Source organism: Taudactylus pleione, unplaced genomic scaffold (genome assembly GCF_031769625.1).
Source record: "Taudactylus pleione unplaced genomic scaffold, aTauple2 ptg000673l, whole genome shotgun sequence".
In the NCBI taxonomy this organism is placed as follows: domain Eukaryota; kingdom Metazoa; phylum Chordata; class Amphibia; order Anura; family Myobatrachidae; genus Taudactylus; species Taudactylus pleione.
Window position 1 is genome coordinate 1,178,205 of NW_028285075.1, and position 20,649 is coordinate 1,198,853.

Genomic DNA, 20,649 nt, shown 5'->3' on the forward strand with positions numbered 1-20,649 from the left:
TGGCTGGCAGGACATGCTGAGACTAGTAGTTTTACAGCAGTTAGCACACACAGCCTGAAGGTCATTTTATAAAATATTTTTAGTAATTTGAGCCTTAGACAAAGTTTGTGTACATTGAACCATCAAAAATCAAAGGTTTCATTATCTTCGTCATGCCAAAATTATTCCGTATTTCGGAATATTCCGTATTTTGGAATATTTGGATATGGGAGACTCAACCTGTATTACAGAGTTTTATGTTCATAAGTAAAAACAACACAGAGTTATTTCCATGTTAGCTTATGTCCATATTGATTGGATAGTCCCCGGGGATAGTTTTTGTTGTCCACAGCACTTTTTGCCATTTCTTTTATACTTAATAAACATTTCTGGTAGAAAACTATAGCTGAACGGTCATTTCATTAAGGCAGCCAATTATGTGCAAATACCGTGATTGACTGTGATTGATATCATTGCCCCCGTGTAGCAATTTCATTTCTGTGCAGGTTATATGCTAAGGCCAAAGGTTCCCATAGCAACCAATCTACCATTTGCTTTCATTGCGGCTGATGCAAAGTTGTATGCCCGTTTGCTGAGCGTATATGCTGAGCGTATATTGCCTGTTTTCGCACTGCGCATACGCCGGAACTTAGTAATGCAGAGTTGGATGCCATCCATTTGCGGTTTGAGGGGGCATGGTGCAAGTATGATAATGGTGACAGCTCATATGTGTATGTGCCTACTCTCTCTGAACGTCTGGGAGGCTCCAGAAAATCGGGTGGCAGTGCGAGGCGCCCGGAAGAATGGAAAAGTCTCCTGGCCAGCCGCCGTATGCTTGCAGTCCCCACCCCGCCACCGTCCACTTTCTCCTTGGAGCTGCCAACTTATTTAATATGAGTGGGTGGTCCAGGGGAAGCTGATGAAGTGTTTTGCGTTGAATCGTGTCACAATGCCCCACCCCCTGCTGCATAATGCTGGCAATTTCGGCATTGTGTAGCAGGAACGGGGCTGCTATTACGCAATTGCGCAGCCACGTGCCCCCCCCCCCCGCTCCACACCATCCCCCCCACGTTGTACCTACATAGCTGCCTCCTACCAGGTGGGACAGCCAGATTCTCGGCAAGTATGTGACATCTGTGATCCAAGAGTAAAGATAGGGATCAGTCATGATACAGATTTGCGTACGGCTCAGCATACAGGGGTTAATACGCATTTAGGCCCTCATTCAGACCCGGTCGCAAGCGCTGAGCTCTCGCAACCGGGTCGATGTTGAGGCCCTGCGCACGCGCAGCGGCCGCACTGCACGCACGCAAGACACGGAGTGAGAGAGAAATTCTCTCGCTGCGGAGCTCACTACAAAAGGGGCGGCTGTCGATGGTGATCGACAGCTCGCCCCGTTTTGTAGGCGTGGCGGGGGTTGGTTTCACAAACGCCTGCCGTTTTGTGGGCGGCCGCACTGACGGCAGTGATGTCAGTGGGGAGCTTCCTGCTCGATCAGAGCAGGAAGCTCCCTGGGGCTTGCGGTTGCCGAGACCCAACCTTAGGTCGCGATGGTCTTGACCATCAACCTGGTCGGTCGCTAAAGCTGTTACGAGCGCTCGCTTCTTACGACCGCCTCTGAATGAGGGCCTTAGTTCCATGCACACATCTAATAGGCTGGTAGAGCAACTGCATAAGTTTACCTATGGGGACCAGTGGTGCTCTGTCCCATCCCTTTACAACAATTACAGTAAAATAAATATGCTACTGTCATACAAAAGGAAAAATGAGAACCACACTGAGACATTTTGAACAGGATCTCATATACTGTATATACAGAGGAGGTCACACCTCCAGAATGGGACCGTGCACCCTCCAAAAAATCAATGGAAAATACTATGCTTTGTAGCAGTGCACGTTGTAGAGGGGCCCCTCAAACAAGCCCGGACCATGATAGCTAGTACCCCTCTACCCCTCCCCCTCCCTCTCAGTGCTCCTGAGCTCAATGCGGGTTATATGTTAACAAAGGGAGCAGTTCATTTAGCAACGAGGTTCTGTAGTTGACTTGTGGGTAATGAGTAGTTTATGTCCTTTTTAACCATCAGAAACTGTTGTTACACTAGCAGAGAAGCGGGAATGTGTATTCACTCACAAGCCCTGATTCTGTAGTAAGATCGGTAACAATAGTTAGTTTTAGGTTTGGTTAACTAAAAATAATAGACATTTTCTCAACTTCATAAGTAATCTGCCTGTTCACGAGAAACCTTTGCTAGCCGATTATGCCATCTTGCTGAGTGTACTGGCCAAAACTAACGATCTCTTTTATCGTCTGAAAGGTATTGTTTCATTATCAAAACGTTCTGCTAGTAAATCCGATGAATTGCTGCATCTAATCGTGTATGTCGTCATTATTCAACTCCGTGGCGCTAACATGCTGTCCATGATCTGGAGTGTATTGATGGGTATGGTAAAATCTGACAGGGATCCGGCCAGCAGTATCTTTTCCAAGGAACCACTATAATTTGAAATGATAATATATCATGTAGCATAAACACACAGAAATCCACAATCTGTAGTTCTAATTAATATGCAATGATTTTGTGATAGCAAAGGGCGATGAAGTCACTTATGCTGTCATAGAAAAACCACTTGACGATAACTTTTAACTTTTATTCACTTCCAGTTTAAGGGCCTGATTCAGAGCCGCTCGTAAGTGGCCGCTCGTTCATTCTGACCGATGTTCGCACATCTGCGCATGCGTATGGATTTTAATTAGGGATGTGCAGGCTCGGATAGGTTCGAGTTTGCACGTTGAGTTCGGATTTTTCCCTCCAAAAAAACGGAACTCAGAAAGAGGCTAAACGTCATCTTACATGGACGAACATCATCATTCCTGGACTCTTTCTGAGTTCCGTTTTTTTGGAGGGAAAAATCCGAACTCAACGTGCAAACTCGAACCTATCCGAGCCTGCACATCCCTAATTTTAATACGCATGTGCGAATCAGTCAGTGCGGCCGAAAATCGTTTGTTCGCTATATAGCGAATGCCTGCTATTTTGAGTGACAGAAGGAGGCGTATGTGGGTGGTAACAGGGGAAGGTGCTTGAAAACGGGGGTGTGGAATTAGATCGCAGGCGTGCTTAAAGGTCAAAACGGGCGTTTTAAGGGAGTGCATAATTAATACAGCAGCGTCATTGACCACGTCACTTGTTTTTTTTTTACTCCGAACTGCTCACAAAATAGCGGTTGAAAAAACCAGCCACAAGAATAGCGAGCAGTTCATACGCTGTTCGATGTGCTCGATTAATCTAATAAATAGCGGACATGACGTAGGATGCGAGCGGCCAGGGGGCGTATTTTACAAAATTACAACCGCAAGTTTTGCTCGCTCGTTCAGACTTAGAGGCGTGAACAGACCGCAATTAGCGAACGGTTCATTTGAATAGCCACCCCTTGTTTTAGAACGAACGACCACAAATAGCGTCCGGCTCTGAATCAGGCCCTAAATACAGACTCCAAACACACTGGGGCTGGGCAAAGTTGAGCGCACGTTGGCTGTACCGTACATTCTCCTGCATTGCCAGGACCGTAGAGAGCAGGTTGGGCCCCAATACTCTCGGGGGGCGTGGCCTATTTGCAGAAAAAAAACCTCTAATTGCAGCGCCGCTGTGGAAAGAGGCACTGCGAGCCCCTCACCCTCCCCAAACACGGGCATAGGAGAGGAGACTGCTGCTGCTCAGTGGCAGCAGTGAGTAAGTCTCCGTGGTCTTCCCCTGCAGCAGAGCACACAGCAGCGTGCGCTGGGCTGCTGACAGGTAAGAGAGAAGGGGTCGATGTCGGACCTGGGTCCTGGGTCCCTCCAACAAGCCAGGGTAATTAGCACCGGCTCCTTCCCCCTCTTGGCACCCCAGTGTATTGCATGTACAGAAATAAATGTGTATACAGTATTTGCACGTATGTTGAGTTATAAGCATCTATGCAAAAAAATCACTGACACTGAGACTGGACGTGTATATTGCAACCAACTGTATTGGGGCCAATTCTGGATTGCATTCATTATCCTCAGAAAGATGAGCTGTTAATTAGTGCCTGATTTCCGATTGTGATCGTTTTCTTGATGACCCCTGATGAAGTTCTCTGCGAAGGGCGAAATGCATAGGGTTATCGAAAGCCGTCATATCTAAATACCTCTGAGTGGACCCCGCTATTTGAGCTCACACCCAAGGGTGATAGTGGGTGTATTGTCAGCATTCCCTCAAAGGTGCAAACGATTGACTGGCTATTTTATGTAAGGACTAAATTCATATTTTTACAAATAAACCAAAATAAATTATTGGTATTTATACTAATATATGGCCGTTTGGCCTTCTGTGTTGGGTGTTTTCCTTGGTGAGCGGGTTTTTTTGCAGACCTACGAAAATACACATATGGTTAAAGAAAGACTGTATCTAAAATATTCCATTACCAACTTTGGGTTAAAGAAGAAATATTCCGTACGACACAAGGAATAAGATCAAGAGTGTCATTCAAGAACTTCGACGGAAGTTTAGCGCCTTCTGAATTTTTGTTTGTATATATATATATATATATATATATATATATATATGTATACATAAATATATATATATATATAGTGTTCACTCTAAGTGCATGGTGCTGATCATTGAGGACACATTTTAATTTTGAAGGGCAAAACTTTAGACGTATCAATACAGGTCATACTTGCCTACTTTTGATAAAGAATTTCAGGGAGATTGTGAAAGTAGTACTTATGAGCGTCGCAGTAAAGTGGGCGAGTACTGCTACATCTGAGAGGCGTGTCATAAAACGGACTTATGGTCCGTACACACATAGCGATCTGCCAGCGATACAATATCGCTGGCAGATCGTTATGCACCCTCCCTGGTATGCTGGATGATCAATATCGATCACCCAGCACACCACCAACTTGCCGACGACTATAACGATCCGCCATCGTAGATCGCGGTTCCCTATAGTAACTTGCTCGAAAATCGAGCAAGTTGACCGGCATGCACGGTCGATGGACGATATCGCGATCGTCCATTCATGGCCGCGCATTGCTGGTCGACGGTAAGTTGGAAGGGACCATTTAAAAGAACGATTGGAAAGATAACGGTAACGATAACAATATCGAGATCGTTATAGTTCAAATCGTCCTTTTAAATTGTTACGTGTGTACGCACCATTACATCCAAATGTAAATGAGCCCAACAGCAGACAGTAAGATCTACTTGTTGATGAAAACACATTGAACTTATAATAAAATGTATGTAGCCATAGGGATCGTTGTGCCTTATAGCCAGTGCAGGGAAATTATATTAATGATCCCATTGGAATATATATATCTCATTTTATTTAATATAACAGTTTCATTGTGGGGGTAAGGTGAAATCAGGGAGATTGCAAAACTCTTCAGGGTGTCAGAAAGATTGCTGCTACTTCGGGGAGTCTCCCTGACAATCAGGGAGAGTTGGCAAATATGATACAGCACAATAGCTGTATCGATACATCACGTCTAAAATTAAAATATGCCCTCCTCACTGATCAGCACCCTGCACCTAGAGCATACTTGCCTAACGACCCCCCCACCCCCGATTCGGCTGGGAGCCTCCCAAAAATTGGATGTCGCTCCTGGCCTCCCGGAAAGGTAGACAAGCCTCCCGGCCCCTGGCGACCTGTCAGCGATTTGCGCTGAATCGTGTCATCGTGGCCCTGCTCCCTGCTTCACATTGCCGTTAATATCAGCATTGTGAAGAGGGGGTGGGGCCACAATGATGCAATCATGCTGTCACGCCCATGCTCCGACCCCTTTTGAATCAACACGCCCCCTGCCATGGAAGCCCGACTGCTCCCTCTCGGATGGAGGGAGCTAAAAGTTGTTAAGTATGACTTAGAGTGAACACTATATAAATATATAAAATATATACATAATATAGAATCCCTAACTCAAAACGACTCCATCTCCCTGCTATCCCAATGACTACCTAATTTTAGTAAAGCCCACTGTCGAACTCAGACAGCCCTCCAATGCCCCAGGATGTAACCCTCGTCAGGCCGATTGTCCTTCTGTCAGCCATATCCTCTGTAAGAACACAAGAGCTTCAGCCTTTGCTAACCCCCCGGCTTCATGACAAAAGTCAGGCTCTAAGTCGCAGGGTCTGCACATTCTTGCAACCATGCAGATCCCTCTCCGCTCACTTCAATTGTCTCACACATCAGTCTCATTTTTTACAGCGCGCCTGAATACAAATCAGCGTTTTGCCGGAATAAATTCTCTCACCCGTCTCCGCTCTCTCCTTATGTTACTGAGCTACAATCTGTTTGTCTGCAAATGACAGTTTACCAGGCTGCTGCCCCGAATGTGACTCCAGAACAGCATAATCACAAGGAATAATTGTAGGCTAATACCGAGCAGCCTTTCCTCGGGGCTGGGAGCGCTGTGTGCCTGGGATATTGACTTGCTGCTAGGCCAAATATCACTGCTAAGCAATGGCAGGAAAACAGGGCTGGAATTAAAATTAGACAAACCAGGTCGGCACCTATACTTCAAAGAACAATATAAGGGGCGTGTATAAAATGGGTGTCAGGGAGATTTGGGCCCAAACGTCACACAGTTAAGATTTTTTTAACACTAGTTTCCCCCGATTTCTATCAACATCTCGAAATGAGCATGAAAAGAATAAATCACAACATATAAACTGAACAGAAATAGAATAAAATAGGATACATGAGGGGTGTGAATACTTTTTTAGAAATAGCTGTAAAAGACAGGCGTGGTACTGTACAAAATGTCAGCACATGTCCAAACTAGAATGCCCACACATTGTCAACATTGCCAGTCGGCATGTCAACATAACGTTTTTAAGTGATTACAGCCCTAATCCTACCCTAGCCGCAACCTAAAGCTAGCTACACACTGTCAGATTTATTTTTTGATCGGGACGAGAAAGGGGGCGATTTTTCTGCAAATTGCCTGCCACAGTATCTGTGATACACATTATGCTATTTTTCAATAGAAGCTAGCGATTTTTCACCACACCACACCGATTTTGCATATGTCCACCCACAAGGATGATGAGAATGCGCACACACTGCTCCATATCGGGAATTTGAGGCCGAGATTTTCGTTCTTGACCGACAGATCAGAAAATCGAATGAATGCGTTTGTGGATGTTTTCTTATCGTTTTATCAGTGAAATGATCGCAAATTGGCCCAATAATTGTGTAGTGTGTAGGTACAGTAACCCTGACGCTAAATGTCAACATTACAGATGGGTCCTCATACATCTAGCCTCCTTGCGCGTTAACCGTCCCTTCTAATCGCGCCCTACCGAGGCGTTGCTCAGTAGGGCCGAGTGTCTTTTGTGCGACTTTTTTACCTTCAATTGTGTCTTATTTGCACATCGATGTGAAAATATAGCACAAGCATCACTGTGTGAATAACATGCATTTTGAAGGTAAAAACTCGCATGAAAAGACACCAGGCGCTACCAAGTCACGCGGAGCTCCTGCGTTATGTGTGGAGCGGCTTGTAGCGCACGGAGGATAGATGTATGTGGACACATCTGCATGTCCATTTTGAGTGTCGACATTTTGTCTATACCGACATTCGAGTCTTGTACCTTACTTCATAATAATTATCATGGGTTTTTTTCATGAGGGAACACCTGTTTTCTGGCCTAGAAATAACCCTTTCGGCCCCCAAGAAGCCCTAAAATTCAGGACTAGTTAAAGGGGTAGAGCCATTTCAACATTAAATCGACATCCGCACCTTACCTGGTGCTTTCAGGTGCTCACATTTATATGGAACAACAGGCCTGGTTCAACATATCCCCCAGCAAACTGGAGCTCACGTACTGTACAAGCTGCTCTCCTTTAGAGCGAGAGCCAAGAAGATGGGGATGCATGGAAAATGGAACTGCCGGCATGGAAATGCAGACTCAAAACTATAATTAAATCTAGAGCCTGAGCAGAGAGATTATTTAAATTCAAAGGCCAATTAAGCATTAATCCTAAAGAAACATCCCTGCATGAAAGTGTATAATTAGTGGGAGACCACTGGGTCAAACTGGGTGCTGAGTAGAATGCCGGTCAGCCTCGCGCCACTGTTCTGTGGGATAAACGATAATGGTATTGATTGTAAAGGTCTGCGTAGAACAATGCTCTCTCTTTTTTCGTTACAATTATCATATGTATATTACATAGCCTGATCTGGCTGTGAATCTTTTATGAGGATTTGGAGAATAACGCCGCTATAAATTAGCGAGAAGTGTTCCCAGGACCCTCTGTAATGTGTATTTCAAACCACTAAACAATGCAGCGTCTACCGTGGGCCGGGACATCAAACTGAAAATGTATATTTTGTTATGAAGAACGATGTAGAAATTGCTCTGTTTGCCTTATTCCCTATGATGAAGCTTCAGCGGTGTTTGCAAAGTAACAGTGTGCGCTACAGTCTGGATGATCCACGTTTCAAACTTATTTGTTGAACTTTAATACTTGGCAGAGCATCATGGGAAAGCTCTGCAGTGAAATAGCCTTTGCAAAATTATACTTAAGACAGAACTTCCTTCACATATAGGGGCATATTTAACACATTTCCCATTTTAAATGCGGACGAGATAAATATTTCAACCCTCAAAATGGCAACGTGAAAATGTAAATTTTCGTATGACTTTAGTAAGCAGCTCTTGCTGGGAAGAGCTTACGCTATCACACTGGGTCTTGGTTCGGGTCCCCTGTGGGTACTGTGCATGTGTGGCCGTCGGCGAGGTGACACAGAGAGGAATCCATCATACAGAAGCCCATATTCAGATGATGTTAGCCATCGGGACCAAGCTCCAGAATATTTGGTAGATGCAACTGAATAGCAGCTCCCATAGAAACCTATGAGGGCTGCCTTGCGTTCGGAGAGCAGAGATATCTGCTGCGATCCCTCCATAGGTTACATAGTACATGTGGGGGTTCCTTAATATTTGCAGGTACCTCCTGAAAACAGAAGCAAGATTGCACAAAGTGACCTCAAGCCGCAGCATGACTGACATGCTATGGCTGTTTGGAGGCAGGGGAGGGATGGCGACGGCCAGTGCCCCAGAAAACGGGCAAGTGTTGCCAATTTTCAGGGCGGGCAAAGGCAAGTGGCTGCGTTCATGGACTCAGCTTCACCGGCCCCAGCGGCATGAAATACACACCCATCCTGAGTAACCTGAAGGTTTACTCGGATGACCGATGTTCGGGCGGTTGTTCCGATGGTTGTGTCTTTGGAAGGGGCAGCGGATCAGAGAAGCCGGCAGTGGGGGTCTTATTACCTCTAGTGGCTTTTGCATATTGTAGCACAGTCGCTACGTACAATGACGAAGCGTCCATACCTGAATCAGCGCAATGATAGACACGTTATGGTGGGGATGTAGTCAGGATACTGACAATAAGAATGTCGATGATCATAATCTCGACAAATTGCGACGGTATGTATTAGGGTTAGGCACTAGGGGGAGAGTTAGGGTTAGGTAATGGAACGGTTAAGGCCGTGCACACTAGACGATATGTTGTCCGATCCGGCCAGATCAGACATGTCGGCAACATCGTCCAGTGTGTACACTCAATGTCACTAACGATGCGCGCAGGTCTGATGGGCGACTTAGTCAGCGAGGGCCAAGCAGCCGAATGCAGCATGGCCCCCGCTGCCACGATGTCGCTTCCAACATTGGCAAGTGTGGATGCACTTGCTGATGCCGGGACCCCCCGACAGGTCCCGTCGCACGACAGGTCGGCTGGGTGTTCATCGCTAAATGTGTACCCAGCCTTAGGCTGCGGGAGGGGTGAGTTAGTTTAAGGGTTAAGATTTGGGTTAAAATACTTACCAAATTCAGGCCCTGATTCAGAGCCGGACGCTCTGACAGAGCGCTCGCTCTGAATCAGGGCCGTCCCTGCTCCTTTTTGGAGCGGCCTCCTGGCCGCTCGCATAGCTGTGGGTGACCACCCACAGCTATAGTGAGCGGCCAAAATGATGGTCGCGATGGCTCTATCAGAGCCAAAATCAGTCCCAATGACATGGGAACGCCTCCGTCTGGGCAGCCACGCCCCCGGCACACCCACCAAAGGGGGTGTGCTGTCAATCACCATCAACAGCACGCCCCCTTTGGTGCGAGACCCATAACGACGGCTTGGCCGTCGTTATTCGGGTCTCGCGCATGCGTATACCGGAGCCGCCTCCGTCGCGCATGCGAACTTGGGCAACATCGGCCCGCTTGCGAGCGCTCAGCGCTCGCAAGCGGGTCAGAATCAGGCCCTCAGTTGGGATTTTGACCCTCGGGATCCCGTACCCAACCCCTATGTTGGGCTACTTAGTGGATTTGCTAAAAGATATTTGCTGCTTAAATGGCTTGTGCCTGGTGAAAAAATGGAAGCCGCATGAGTTGCCATCCAGGGCGTCTTGTCGTGGCGCATTATGCTTACTAGCGGAGGCTGCCTGTCTATGGGTTGATGTGGTACAAGACCATGGTAGGAAAGTTGCATATAGCTATATTGTATACTACGGGCAACATGATTCAAAAGAGCAGAAAATTTACAATTTATATTTTTCCCCAGTGAATAATTAATAATAAAGTGCTTATTACAAGGTTAATATAAATTGCCTTACTGTTGGCACCTTTACTCCAGCTCAGGGACTCCGGTATGCATGGCATGTACACACAGCCTGGCAAACGAACTTCAACACAGACAGTTCAAAGCACAATGTAAGCGAATGGCTGCTCTCCAACAAATGTTCCCTTCATTATAACATTGCTTGCAGTGTTTATGAGCATTAATGCCTCATACAAACCAATGGAGTTCTTTTATTGCACACAGGGCCTGATTCAGAGCCGGACGCTATTTGCGGACGGTCGTTCCAAAAAAGGGGCCGTCTATTTAAATTGAGTGCTCGCTCTTTGCGGTTTGTTGACGCCTCTATGTCTGAGCGAGCAAACGAAAAATGCTCTCGCTATTTTGTAAAGACGACCCTTTGTCGTTCGAATTACACGTCATCTCCGGTATTTATTAGATTAATCGGGAACATCGAAAGGCATCTGAACTGCTCGCAGTGCTTGTGGTAGGTTTTACTTACCGCTATCACTGCGAGCAGTTCAGGCTAAAAGACATCCAAGTGACGTGATCGATGACGCTCCTTTACTAATTATGCACTCCCATTAAACGCTCTTTTGACCGTTAGGCATGCCTGCGTTCGGATCTCCACTCCCCCGTTTTCAAGCACCTTCCCCTGCTACCACCCACAAACGGTACATTCTGTCAATCAAATTAGCTGCCCCTTGCTGTTTTGCGAGCGCACGATTTCCAACCGCAATGACTGGTTTGCGCATGCACATTACGACCCATACGCATGCGCAGTTGTGCAAACATCGCTCAGAGCGAACGAGCGGCCGCTTAGGAGCGGCTCTGAATTAGGCCCACAGTGCATTATCCTGGAGGGCAGCGGAAGACTGAGCCACGAAGGGCCCTCAATGGGAATGCAATAATAGGGGCCCACCTTGGATTCCCCCCATTCCCCTGCTGGACAAGTCCGACACTGCTGCATGGAAGCCTTGAGAATACACTATAAATGCCCTACTAATAACAAGGGCAAACTGAGGGTTTTTTTCAATACTTTCAATAGACGTTGCTTATTCTCATGATTTATTTAAGACATAAATGACTCAAACAGTATTTTAGGAGAAGGAGAAAGAAACACTTGGATTCCATTAGTTGGGCATCCAAGCAGTGATAACTGCTTGGATAACAAACTGGAATTTGAAGTAATGTTTTAGTTTTCTTTTGTCAAACTTGTATTTTCTTACACTGCGATCCGCAACATTGTTCCACAAAGCACATGAACCGATGCACTTCAAAAGGCAGGATTGAAACTTGCATCCGTATGAGTGCATTTTGCATTAAACACATATACAAGCCTCCATGAGGTAGCTCAGGGGCGTGGCCAAGGTGCTAACATGTGGCCACACCCTCTTTGTGCTTACCAGTGCTCTCTGTACAAACTGAGCACTGCATGGTCACGCCCCTGAGCTACCTTAACAGGCATGCGCTTAACATGTATGCCTGGGCTCTCAGACAGGCCCAGCCCGCATACTTTGTAACACCTCCCTCTCGGTGCCCTGGCACATATGGCTGTATGAATGTATGAATTCATTCTTGTTAATACAGGGAGGCTGGGCGATTCCATAAAAAGTACCTCAGAGCTAGCCGGTTACAGGAGATGAAAGTAATGTAAATAAGTCTTATTGATAGAGCACTGTGAGTCCACAATTTTTTACAGGAGATGTCAACTCAGAATTAATTTCCGTAGGTGCCTCCCCTCCCACCGTCTACCCGAAAGCCAGGCGCTGAGGAGACACACACAGAGCACAGTCATTGCCCACAAAACCTGCAAAATACAGTGTGCAAATATGCAACATATATCAGATTAATAATCCAAAGATCAGTATCAGTTTGCTAAGAGTTTTATAAGGTCATTTATTTTAATCTTCCTGTGCCTCTCACTATGTCAACAATATTACAGCAAAATACATGTCCTTAGTTTCATTCAATTAAAATGTTTATGTTAAAGAAAATGTAACCATTACATTTTGTTGTTGTTTTTTTCAGTTTGTTTTTTTTAATTAATACAGCAGCATTTTTGATACTTTGTTTTTATTAACACTTTTTTTAAAGTTAAAAAAACAAACAAACATAAAAATAACATAAAGTAAACACAATTATCAGGAATATATTTGTGGAGCACTAGCCGTGTATAACAGTTTAAAACTGTCAACCATGGAGGGATTTAAAACTAGCATTCTACTAAACATTTCTCACAGGAATTCTTAGCAATACTTTCTAATTTCTCATTTAGACATAATTTATTAATATGCTGCACGCCTCCCCTACGACAGTAGTTGAGTGGATTTCAATCAGTTTTGCAGTTGTACATAAATAACATAAATAAAAATATTAGAACATATAAATAAATATATCAGTCATTTTGTATGTTAAGCTTTGGACTTGTCCAATAAAACAAAGCACATTTTCAGTCACAAGCCAGACTTCCTTCAACTAGCAGAATAGGGGGTGCTTATAATGCCAGGGTACCCCTCACCACTCACCACTGGTGGCACCACACCAAATTCTCACCCTTCATCAACTACAGTGGTAACATAAGGTGCAAACAGCACTGCTTCCTGGACAGAGGAACTAAGGGGGTCATTCAGACCCACTCGCGAGCGGCAGTACGGTCGCAAGTGGGTCGATGTTCCCCACTGCGCATGCGCACGACGGAGGGAGCTCCGTCGTGCGCATGCGCGAGACCCGGGGAGCGACGGGCTTTCCATCGCTCCGGGTCTCGCACCAAAGGGGGCGTGCTGTCAATGTTGATTGACAGCACGCCCCCTTTGGTGGGCGTGCCGGGGGCGTGGCGGCCAGACGGAGGCGTTCCCATGGGAACGCCTACCGTCTGAAGCCGGCCCCACTGACATCACTAGTGATGTCAGTGGGAGTGATTTTGGCTCTGATAGAGCCAAAATCACTCTAGGGCTTGTGGCAGGGAGACCCTACCGCAGGGTCTCCGTCGCAAGTCCGATGGTCGCGATGGTCAAGACCATCGCGACCATCTTTTTGGCCGCTCGCATATGCTGTGGGTGGCCACCCACAGCTATGCGAGCGGCCAGGAGGCCGCTCCATTTTCATGGAGGAGGGCCCTGATTCAGAGCGAGCGCTCTGGTCAGAGCGTCCGGCTCTGAATCAGGCCCTAACTCAGAGCTGTTGTTGCAAGGAGAAAGGATTTGGTGCAGCACTGGTGGACTCCCCCCCCCCCCCACCTCCCAGCAATGCATTTACAGCACTAACTATTAATGATTATTATGCTTAATTCTAGAGTGTGCCCAGCCCATGGAGGGGACATATTAATCACTTAACAAGCTTTAATTTGGTCTGGCGCTAATGGATCTACCCAGTTCTTCCTTCACCATCCACAGCACTTGTAAAATCGTACTATACATTATAGCTATTGTGTTCATGGTTTGATCCGTCGGCCTGGTGGGGGGTTTCCGGGCAGCTGGAAACCCCCCCCCCACATCTGTCTATGAAGACTACCTATATCCTAAAGGGAGTGCACCAGCAGACGCCACAGCGGAGATGACCGAAAATTATACTTTGTGGATGGCTATGTACATTAAACATATTTTTTTTCACAGCAGAGAAGAATCAATTACATTGTGATCGTTCTCCTGATGTTTAAAACTATAGATCCTGTCCAAAACTTTTAAAATATTCATAGTAACAAAAATACAGTAAGTTTGAACTGAAAACATTGTATCCCTATTATATGTTATATATGTGTCTCCCCATGATGACGAGAAATAACTACTATAAAACACGACTTGGTTATTGAATAACCTGGAGATGAAAAAAAAAAAAAAATCCCCAGCTCATTATATAGTCTACCTAAGCTTATTTTTCCGATGTATATTTATAAAAAAAAAAGATAGATTGGCAGAACATGTGCTATAGCCTCGGGCTGTGTTCTAGGACGGTTGTATATCACGGCATCCATGAAAGGCACCAACGCAGTAGGAACCCCTCTTTGAAAGCAGATTTAAAAACAATAATTGTATCAATTTAACATGAATCTACAGCTATTTATAAATAAAACAAAAAATAACAAGAAGTGAATGCATGCTGGTCTCTGTATCACCCCTATAAATTACATCACCAAATCAGCGTGACACTCATCATTTATATATAAAGAGGAGTTTATAAATCAAAGCCGCTGCTACCTGCCTAACTCATTGTGAGGTAACACAGCGGGACTCAACACACATTTTTCAGGATCCAACTTTGGTGCAACGTAGCATATACAGTAAAGTCTATAAATTCTGTTCCATAGAACACGACGCTGGTATCAGTTACAGGATAAGCATGAAGCCTCTGCCACTGGTACAGTGATTTGGGACAGTAAGGAGAACAGCACATCTGAAATTATGTTTGCATTACTACATAAAGGCCCTGGGGTAGGGTACGGGATCCTGGCAGTCGGGATGCTGGAGGTCAGAATCCCGACACAATTAGGTAAGTGGCCTAACTCTAACCCTAAACCCTAACCTTCCCCCTAACCCACCTTTCCCGCAGCCTAACCTTAACCCTCCCCTCCTGCAGCCTAACCCTAACCCTATCCCCCAGCAGCCTAACCCTCCACCCCTCTGCAGCCTAACCCTAACCCTCCCATCCTGCAGCCTAACTCTAACCCTATCCCCCAGCAGCCTAACTCTAACCCTATCCCCCAGCAGCCTAACTCTAACCCTATCCCCCAGCAGCCTAACTCTAACCCTATCCCCCAGCAGCTTAACTCTAACCCTATCCCCCAGCAGCCTAACTCTAACCCTCCCCTCCTGCAGCCTAACTCTAACCCTATCCCCCAGCAGCTTAACTCTAACCCTATCCCCCAGCAGCCTAACTCTAACCCTATCCCCCAGCAGCCTAACTCTAATCCTGTCCCCCAGCAGCTTAACTCTAACCCTATCCCCCAGCAGCCTAACTCTAACCCTCCCCTCCTGCAGCCTAACTCTAACCCTATCCCCCAGCAGCTTAACTCTAACCCTATCCACCAGCAGCCTAACTCTAACCCTATCCCCCAGCAGCCTAACTCTAATCCTGTCCCCCAGCAGCCTAACTCTAACCCTGTCCCCCAGCAGCCTAGCTCTAACCCTGTCCCCCAGCAGCCTAACTCTAACCCTGTCCCCCAGCAGCCTAACTCTAACCCTCCCCTCCTGCAGCCTAACTCTAATCCTATCCCCCAGCAGCCTAACTCTAACCCTTCCCTCCTAACCATAACCCTCCGCCTAGTGCCTAACCCTAACTCCTAACCCTATGCCCCAGCAGCCTAACTCTAACTCTATCCCCTGGTAGCCTAACCCTAACCCTCCCTGCAACCTAACCATAATCCTCCGCCTAGTGCCTAACCCTCCCCCCCTGCAGCCTAACCATAACCCTCTGCCTAGCGCCTAACCCTATCTCCCAGCAGCCTAACCCTCTCCTATCAGAGCCTAACAGGTCCTGATTCTGAGTAGGATGCAAGTGGTAATGTGGATGGATATCTGCAGACTGCACATGCATAGAAAGCAATTGGCAACTGTGCATGCGCTACTCACTGCATAACTACATGGTTCGTCATTGAAAGTGAGGACGACTTTATCCGTCCATTGTTGGACCACTCTTTCCATGCCATGGGGCTTTGTGGATGGCGGAGTCGGCGGACTTTGCACAGAACTGATCTATTTCATGGGACTCTTTTGCACCAAGCACACAAACACTATTGTATTTCCCCCCCTGCTGTGCAGCATGGTTTGCCCAGGTGCAAAGTTACTTGTTTTTTTTGTTTTATTTGCACCCAACTCAGAATCAGTCCCCGGGTGAGGTCTATCCAGCTCGATTAGGGTAATGATTGTCAGCTGTGCGCATTATATAACATGACAGCGCACACATGTCACAGTAAATATAATAATTATAGCACACAAAAGACATGCTGATGTTCAGCCCAGCGGGGGGTATACTAGAGCCTTCCCCATTCTAACTCAATACTGCACATATAAACCTGACAAGAGTTAGCGGGAGCTTGTTTGAGCTTAGGGGGCAATGCAGAGGTCTGTGACTAGGTCAGCGCCTTTATGCGGCCATGGAACTCCTGGGGGACTTATAATATAATTTTAACTTACAGTAGGGGGAACAGCATCGCACACATAAGGCCGGATTCTGAGGTTGATACATTCACTGTCACTGTCTGCAAAATGGTTGTCGATTAAAGAGCCTAGGTCGTGCGCACATGTCTGAGTATAGGAGCACAGGGACACTCATATGACACAGAAGGCACCGAAACATTCAGGAAACCATGTAAGGACATGCTGGGACTTATAGTTCCATATCAGCTGCTGAGCTGAAGGTTACTTATCTGTGGCTTAGAGGTTAATACAGTGTAGTATAATTCTATTATACTCACATACCAGAAAATAAATAAATATAAACACATCTTTACCACATTTGTTTTTTTTTCCCAAGATAATGTTGCAATAAACTATATATATGTATATACAATTATATATATATATATATATATATGGCATTGTAATTTCCTTGCTCAGTAGGTAACAAACTGATGGTTTGTGTGTAACTAAACATTCCACAGCAGTACACAGCACAGATGCTTGGATGCAGTTGTCATGACGACAGAATGCTCCCATACATTCCGCACCTTTCCAAACACAGTCCCAGAGCATTCTAGAGAAAGGGCAAGGGGCTGCATATCATCATAGGGGGGATAATATAGGGGCACACAACAGAAAATAAATTAGGTATATACATATATATATATATATATATATATATATATATATATATTGCACCTTTCATAAATATATAGTCAGTAAATCTTTATATACGTCAGAGGCTGAGAGTCGATTACTTTTAAGACCAGCGATTTTTACTAATAGAGCCACAGTTCTAATCAACCACTAGTGTAATAGGCTACACCAGTACAAGAACCATTCAGCAAATAGGATGTGGATAAAAAAATACATTGGTTAAATATTTACTGTGTACAAGTCTGATAAGATACTCCAATCGTAAGTGTGTCAGTATAATCTGATTACTGGTACTGTGTCAGCCAGATCTCCATTGGTCCAAGACAAGATGGGGCCATGTTTTCTTATCTCAGCCTTATGGAGCATACACACAGTACGATCTGTACCACCAACAACTTGAAAGATATCTTTCAGTGAAGCCATCCTGCCGCATCTCTGAACAGGCAAAGTTGATGATATCATCCAAGTTGGCCTGCGTGCATGGCATATATATCATTATCGTTCATATCGTTCAGTTTTATCGCTCCATGTGTACGCACCATTAGTCTGTATTTTTGACCAATTAGAAGCCCCAGCAGTGACGCAGTATCAGCTAGCTAATACAAATCAGGAAACATGTCCACACTCAGTGGTCCACCCTCATTGGTTCACACTCAGTGGTCCACCCTCATTGGTTCATACTCAGTGGTCCACCCTCATTGGTTCACCCTTAATGGCCTTCACTCAATAATAAAGGGCTTGTATAAAGGAGAGTGTGCCTGGATCATAAACGCAGAGCAAACAGACCAGAAAGCCACTTGATATGTGTCAGCGTGTCTGAGTGGGCAGTTAGATGGTTATAGTTGTGAAATGGGCTGGATACTGGCAAGACCCATCACAGGATTTCAGACAGGTGCATTGCAAATGTAAAAAAACTATTTTTATGGACACTATTCTTCCCTTGGAGGAATTCAGTCGCCTGTATTCATAGCTGCCACCAGCTCCCCTAAACTCCCACCAGCACCCGGTAGGCACTAAGGGGCCAGAATTACCTGAACCTGTTCTTATGTAGGCATTTAGACAAATAGTGTCAAGGTAGAGGGCCCTAATACAGCATCTTCCCTAGGGCCCGGTGGTGCCCTAATCTCTCACTCCAGCAAGTTGCTTACATTCTGGGCCTGGTACAGAGCTGCACAAAAAGCGACCAGGATTTGGGCTGCTTTCCGTATTTGGGAATAAATGGGTATTTCCAGAGTTGCTTATCACTTTGTGACCATACGTACCAACCCCTTCCATCCACAGATGATGAGGAGGCATCATAATAAGCAGTGCACGCATTTGCACCATCCCCAACCTTAGTGCATTTGTTGGACAGGTCTCTGCGCATACTCATCTCTGCATAGCAAAGCCAGATTAGCAATGGGGCGTATGGAGCTACAACTCTGGGCCCTCACATAAAAATAGGCCCATCACCATGTCAGCATGATGATGGCTAGCTTCCCACCTGGCCACACGGTCATCCATAAGTCATACGTTTTAAAATTGTACCTCTATTTGTCTCACAAAATGATGCAATTGTCCTACTCTTACTTATTTAGGGAGACATTGGGGATGATAGTGTAGGGAGTGTACACGCCCACAGGGGATAGTCCACGCCCACACAGCACTGGTCACAGCTCCACCCCTTCTCACAATAGGTCCCTGATCATTTCCAGCCCCAGGCCCATGAGGTTCTTAATCTAGCCCTGCTGAATAACCCAAAAGTCTGCCCACATGTCCTCTGCAAATTTATCCTATGTTTCTCCCAGTTACACCCAATCTGCCACAAGTCGCAATATGATATGACTGATATTTGTAGGACTCTGAATGGCTGTAATTGCTGTAAATTGCATATGGAGAGTTTGCTTTAAAAAAAAATTGCTAGACGGAATTGCGGGCAAATCTAATTCAGGTCTCCTGTCTTCTTTCAGCACATTGGAGAGTATATTTACTAAAGTGCTGGCTTTTTAGAAGTGGAGATGTTGCCCATAGCAACCAATCAGATTCTAGCTATTATTTTCTAGAAGCTGCTAGATAAATGACAAGTAGAATCTGACTGGTTGCTATGAGCAACACCTCCAGTTCTAAAAAATTTGCACTAAAGTCAAATATACCCCTTGGAGTTAGTTTTAAAGTAAGGGCTGTGTGTTATATGGCAGGTACAATTTATTACAGCTCAGAACTCTGTTAATGTATCATATTTCCCCAGAAATAAATGGTACGTCCAGTGGTGGGAGTACAATCAGATTACTTATACATAGTAAATATCTAAAAATGTTAAGTTTAGGTACCAGTAATTAAGAAACCAGCTGTGATGGATTTCAAATCACTTGCAAAATCTATTTCCTTTTCCAAACAACCAATTAAATACAAGCCAAAAACTGACTATTTCACTCAATGCCATAATAGGACTTCACCTAGACCAACATAATTCTCAGGCCAAATATCTGCAATCAAAGCTACCTCCACTCCTTGGACCTTTAGTTTCATGTGATCTTCTCGCGTCGTTTTCCCATCTTTTCGCTTTTTCCAGCAATATCCATCTTTCCGGTATTTCACCTTCTTCCGATTGTACAATATCATGGAACCATTCTGTGGCCTGCAAGCAAAACAGAAAAATATTAAGTAACAGGCCTGTTACCGGAATGGAATTCAAGAAAAAAAAAAAAAAAAATATATAGTGAAGAAATTTATGATGGAAAGCACCAGGGTCCGTAGAAGTCAGAACAGAGAAGCAATATCCTACATTTAGCAACGTATAATTTTTCACTTTTTATTGCCAGAGGCTGGATCTCCTTAGATGGTTTATGACCTGCAAACATTTACTCGTGGATTTTGCAGCTAATGAATTAAATGTGTCAATGATAGGTATAAAGGAAGATCTTGTAAGTAAGAAGAGCTCTTTCGCTGGTGATATATGGCGCCCGGGGATTTGCAGCGTTGTGAAAAACTACAGGAACCTGCAGGAAGGAGAAGCTTATGGTAAATACTGTGTTGGACATTACCGTTCATTTTCTCCCCTGCCAAAAACACAGGTCATGCTTATTTTATACAGCTGGATAATTTAAGGAATAAGGAGCTCTCTTAATTTGATATGGTCGCATGAGTCCTGTCGCATGCCAATTCAACGATAGCGCTTTGGGCGCTATCATGACACGGCCACACTTGCTGTGACAAGCTCCAAACCAGTGGGATCCTCGCCTTTCTTGTTACAGAACATCTTAGGGAAGATGTACTAAGCCTTGGGTCGAGATCAAGTGGAGAGAGATAAAGTACC

General features: G+C 45.3%; 1 protein-coding gene across 1 annotated transcript in view; it reads right to left on the reverse strand.

Moving 5' to 3' along the window:
• The window catches only part of CAMTA1 (calmodulin binding transcription activator 1), a 1,701,345-nt gene that overhangs the window by 1,081,431 nt on the left and 599,265 nt on the right, over nucleotides 1–20,649 (reverse strand). The window contains exon 4 of the mRNA XM_088455852.1: nucleotides 19,836–19,971. Within this exon, the coding sequence (XP_088311978.1) occupies nucleotides 19,836–19,971 (136 nt within the window). The remainder of the gene's footprint in view (nucleotides 1–19,835; nucleotides 19,972–20,649) is intronic.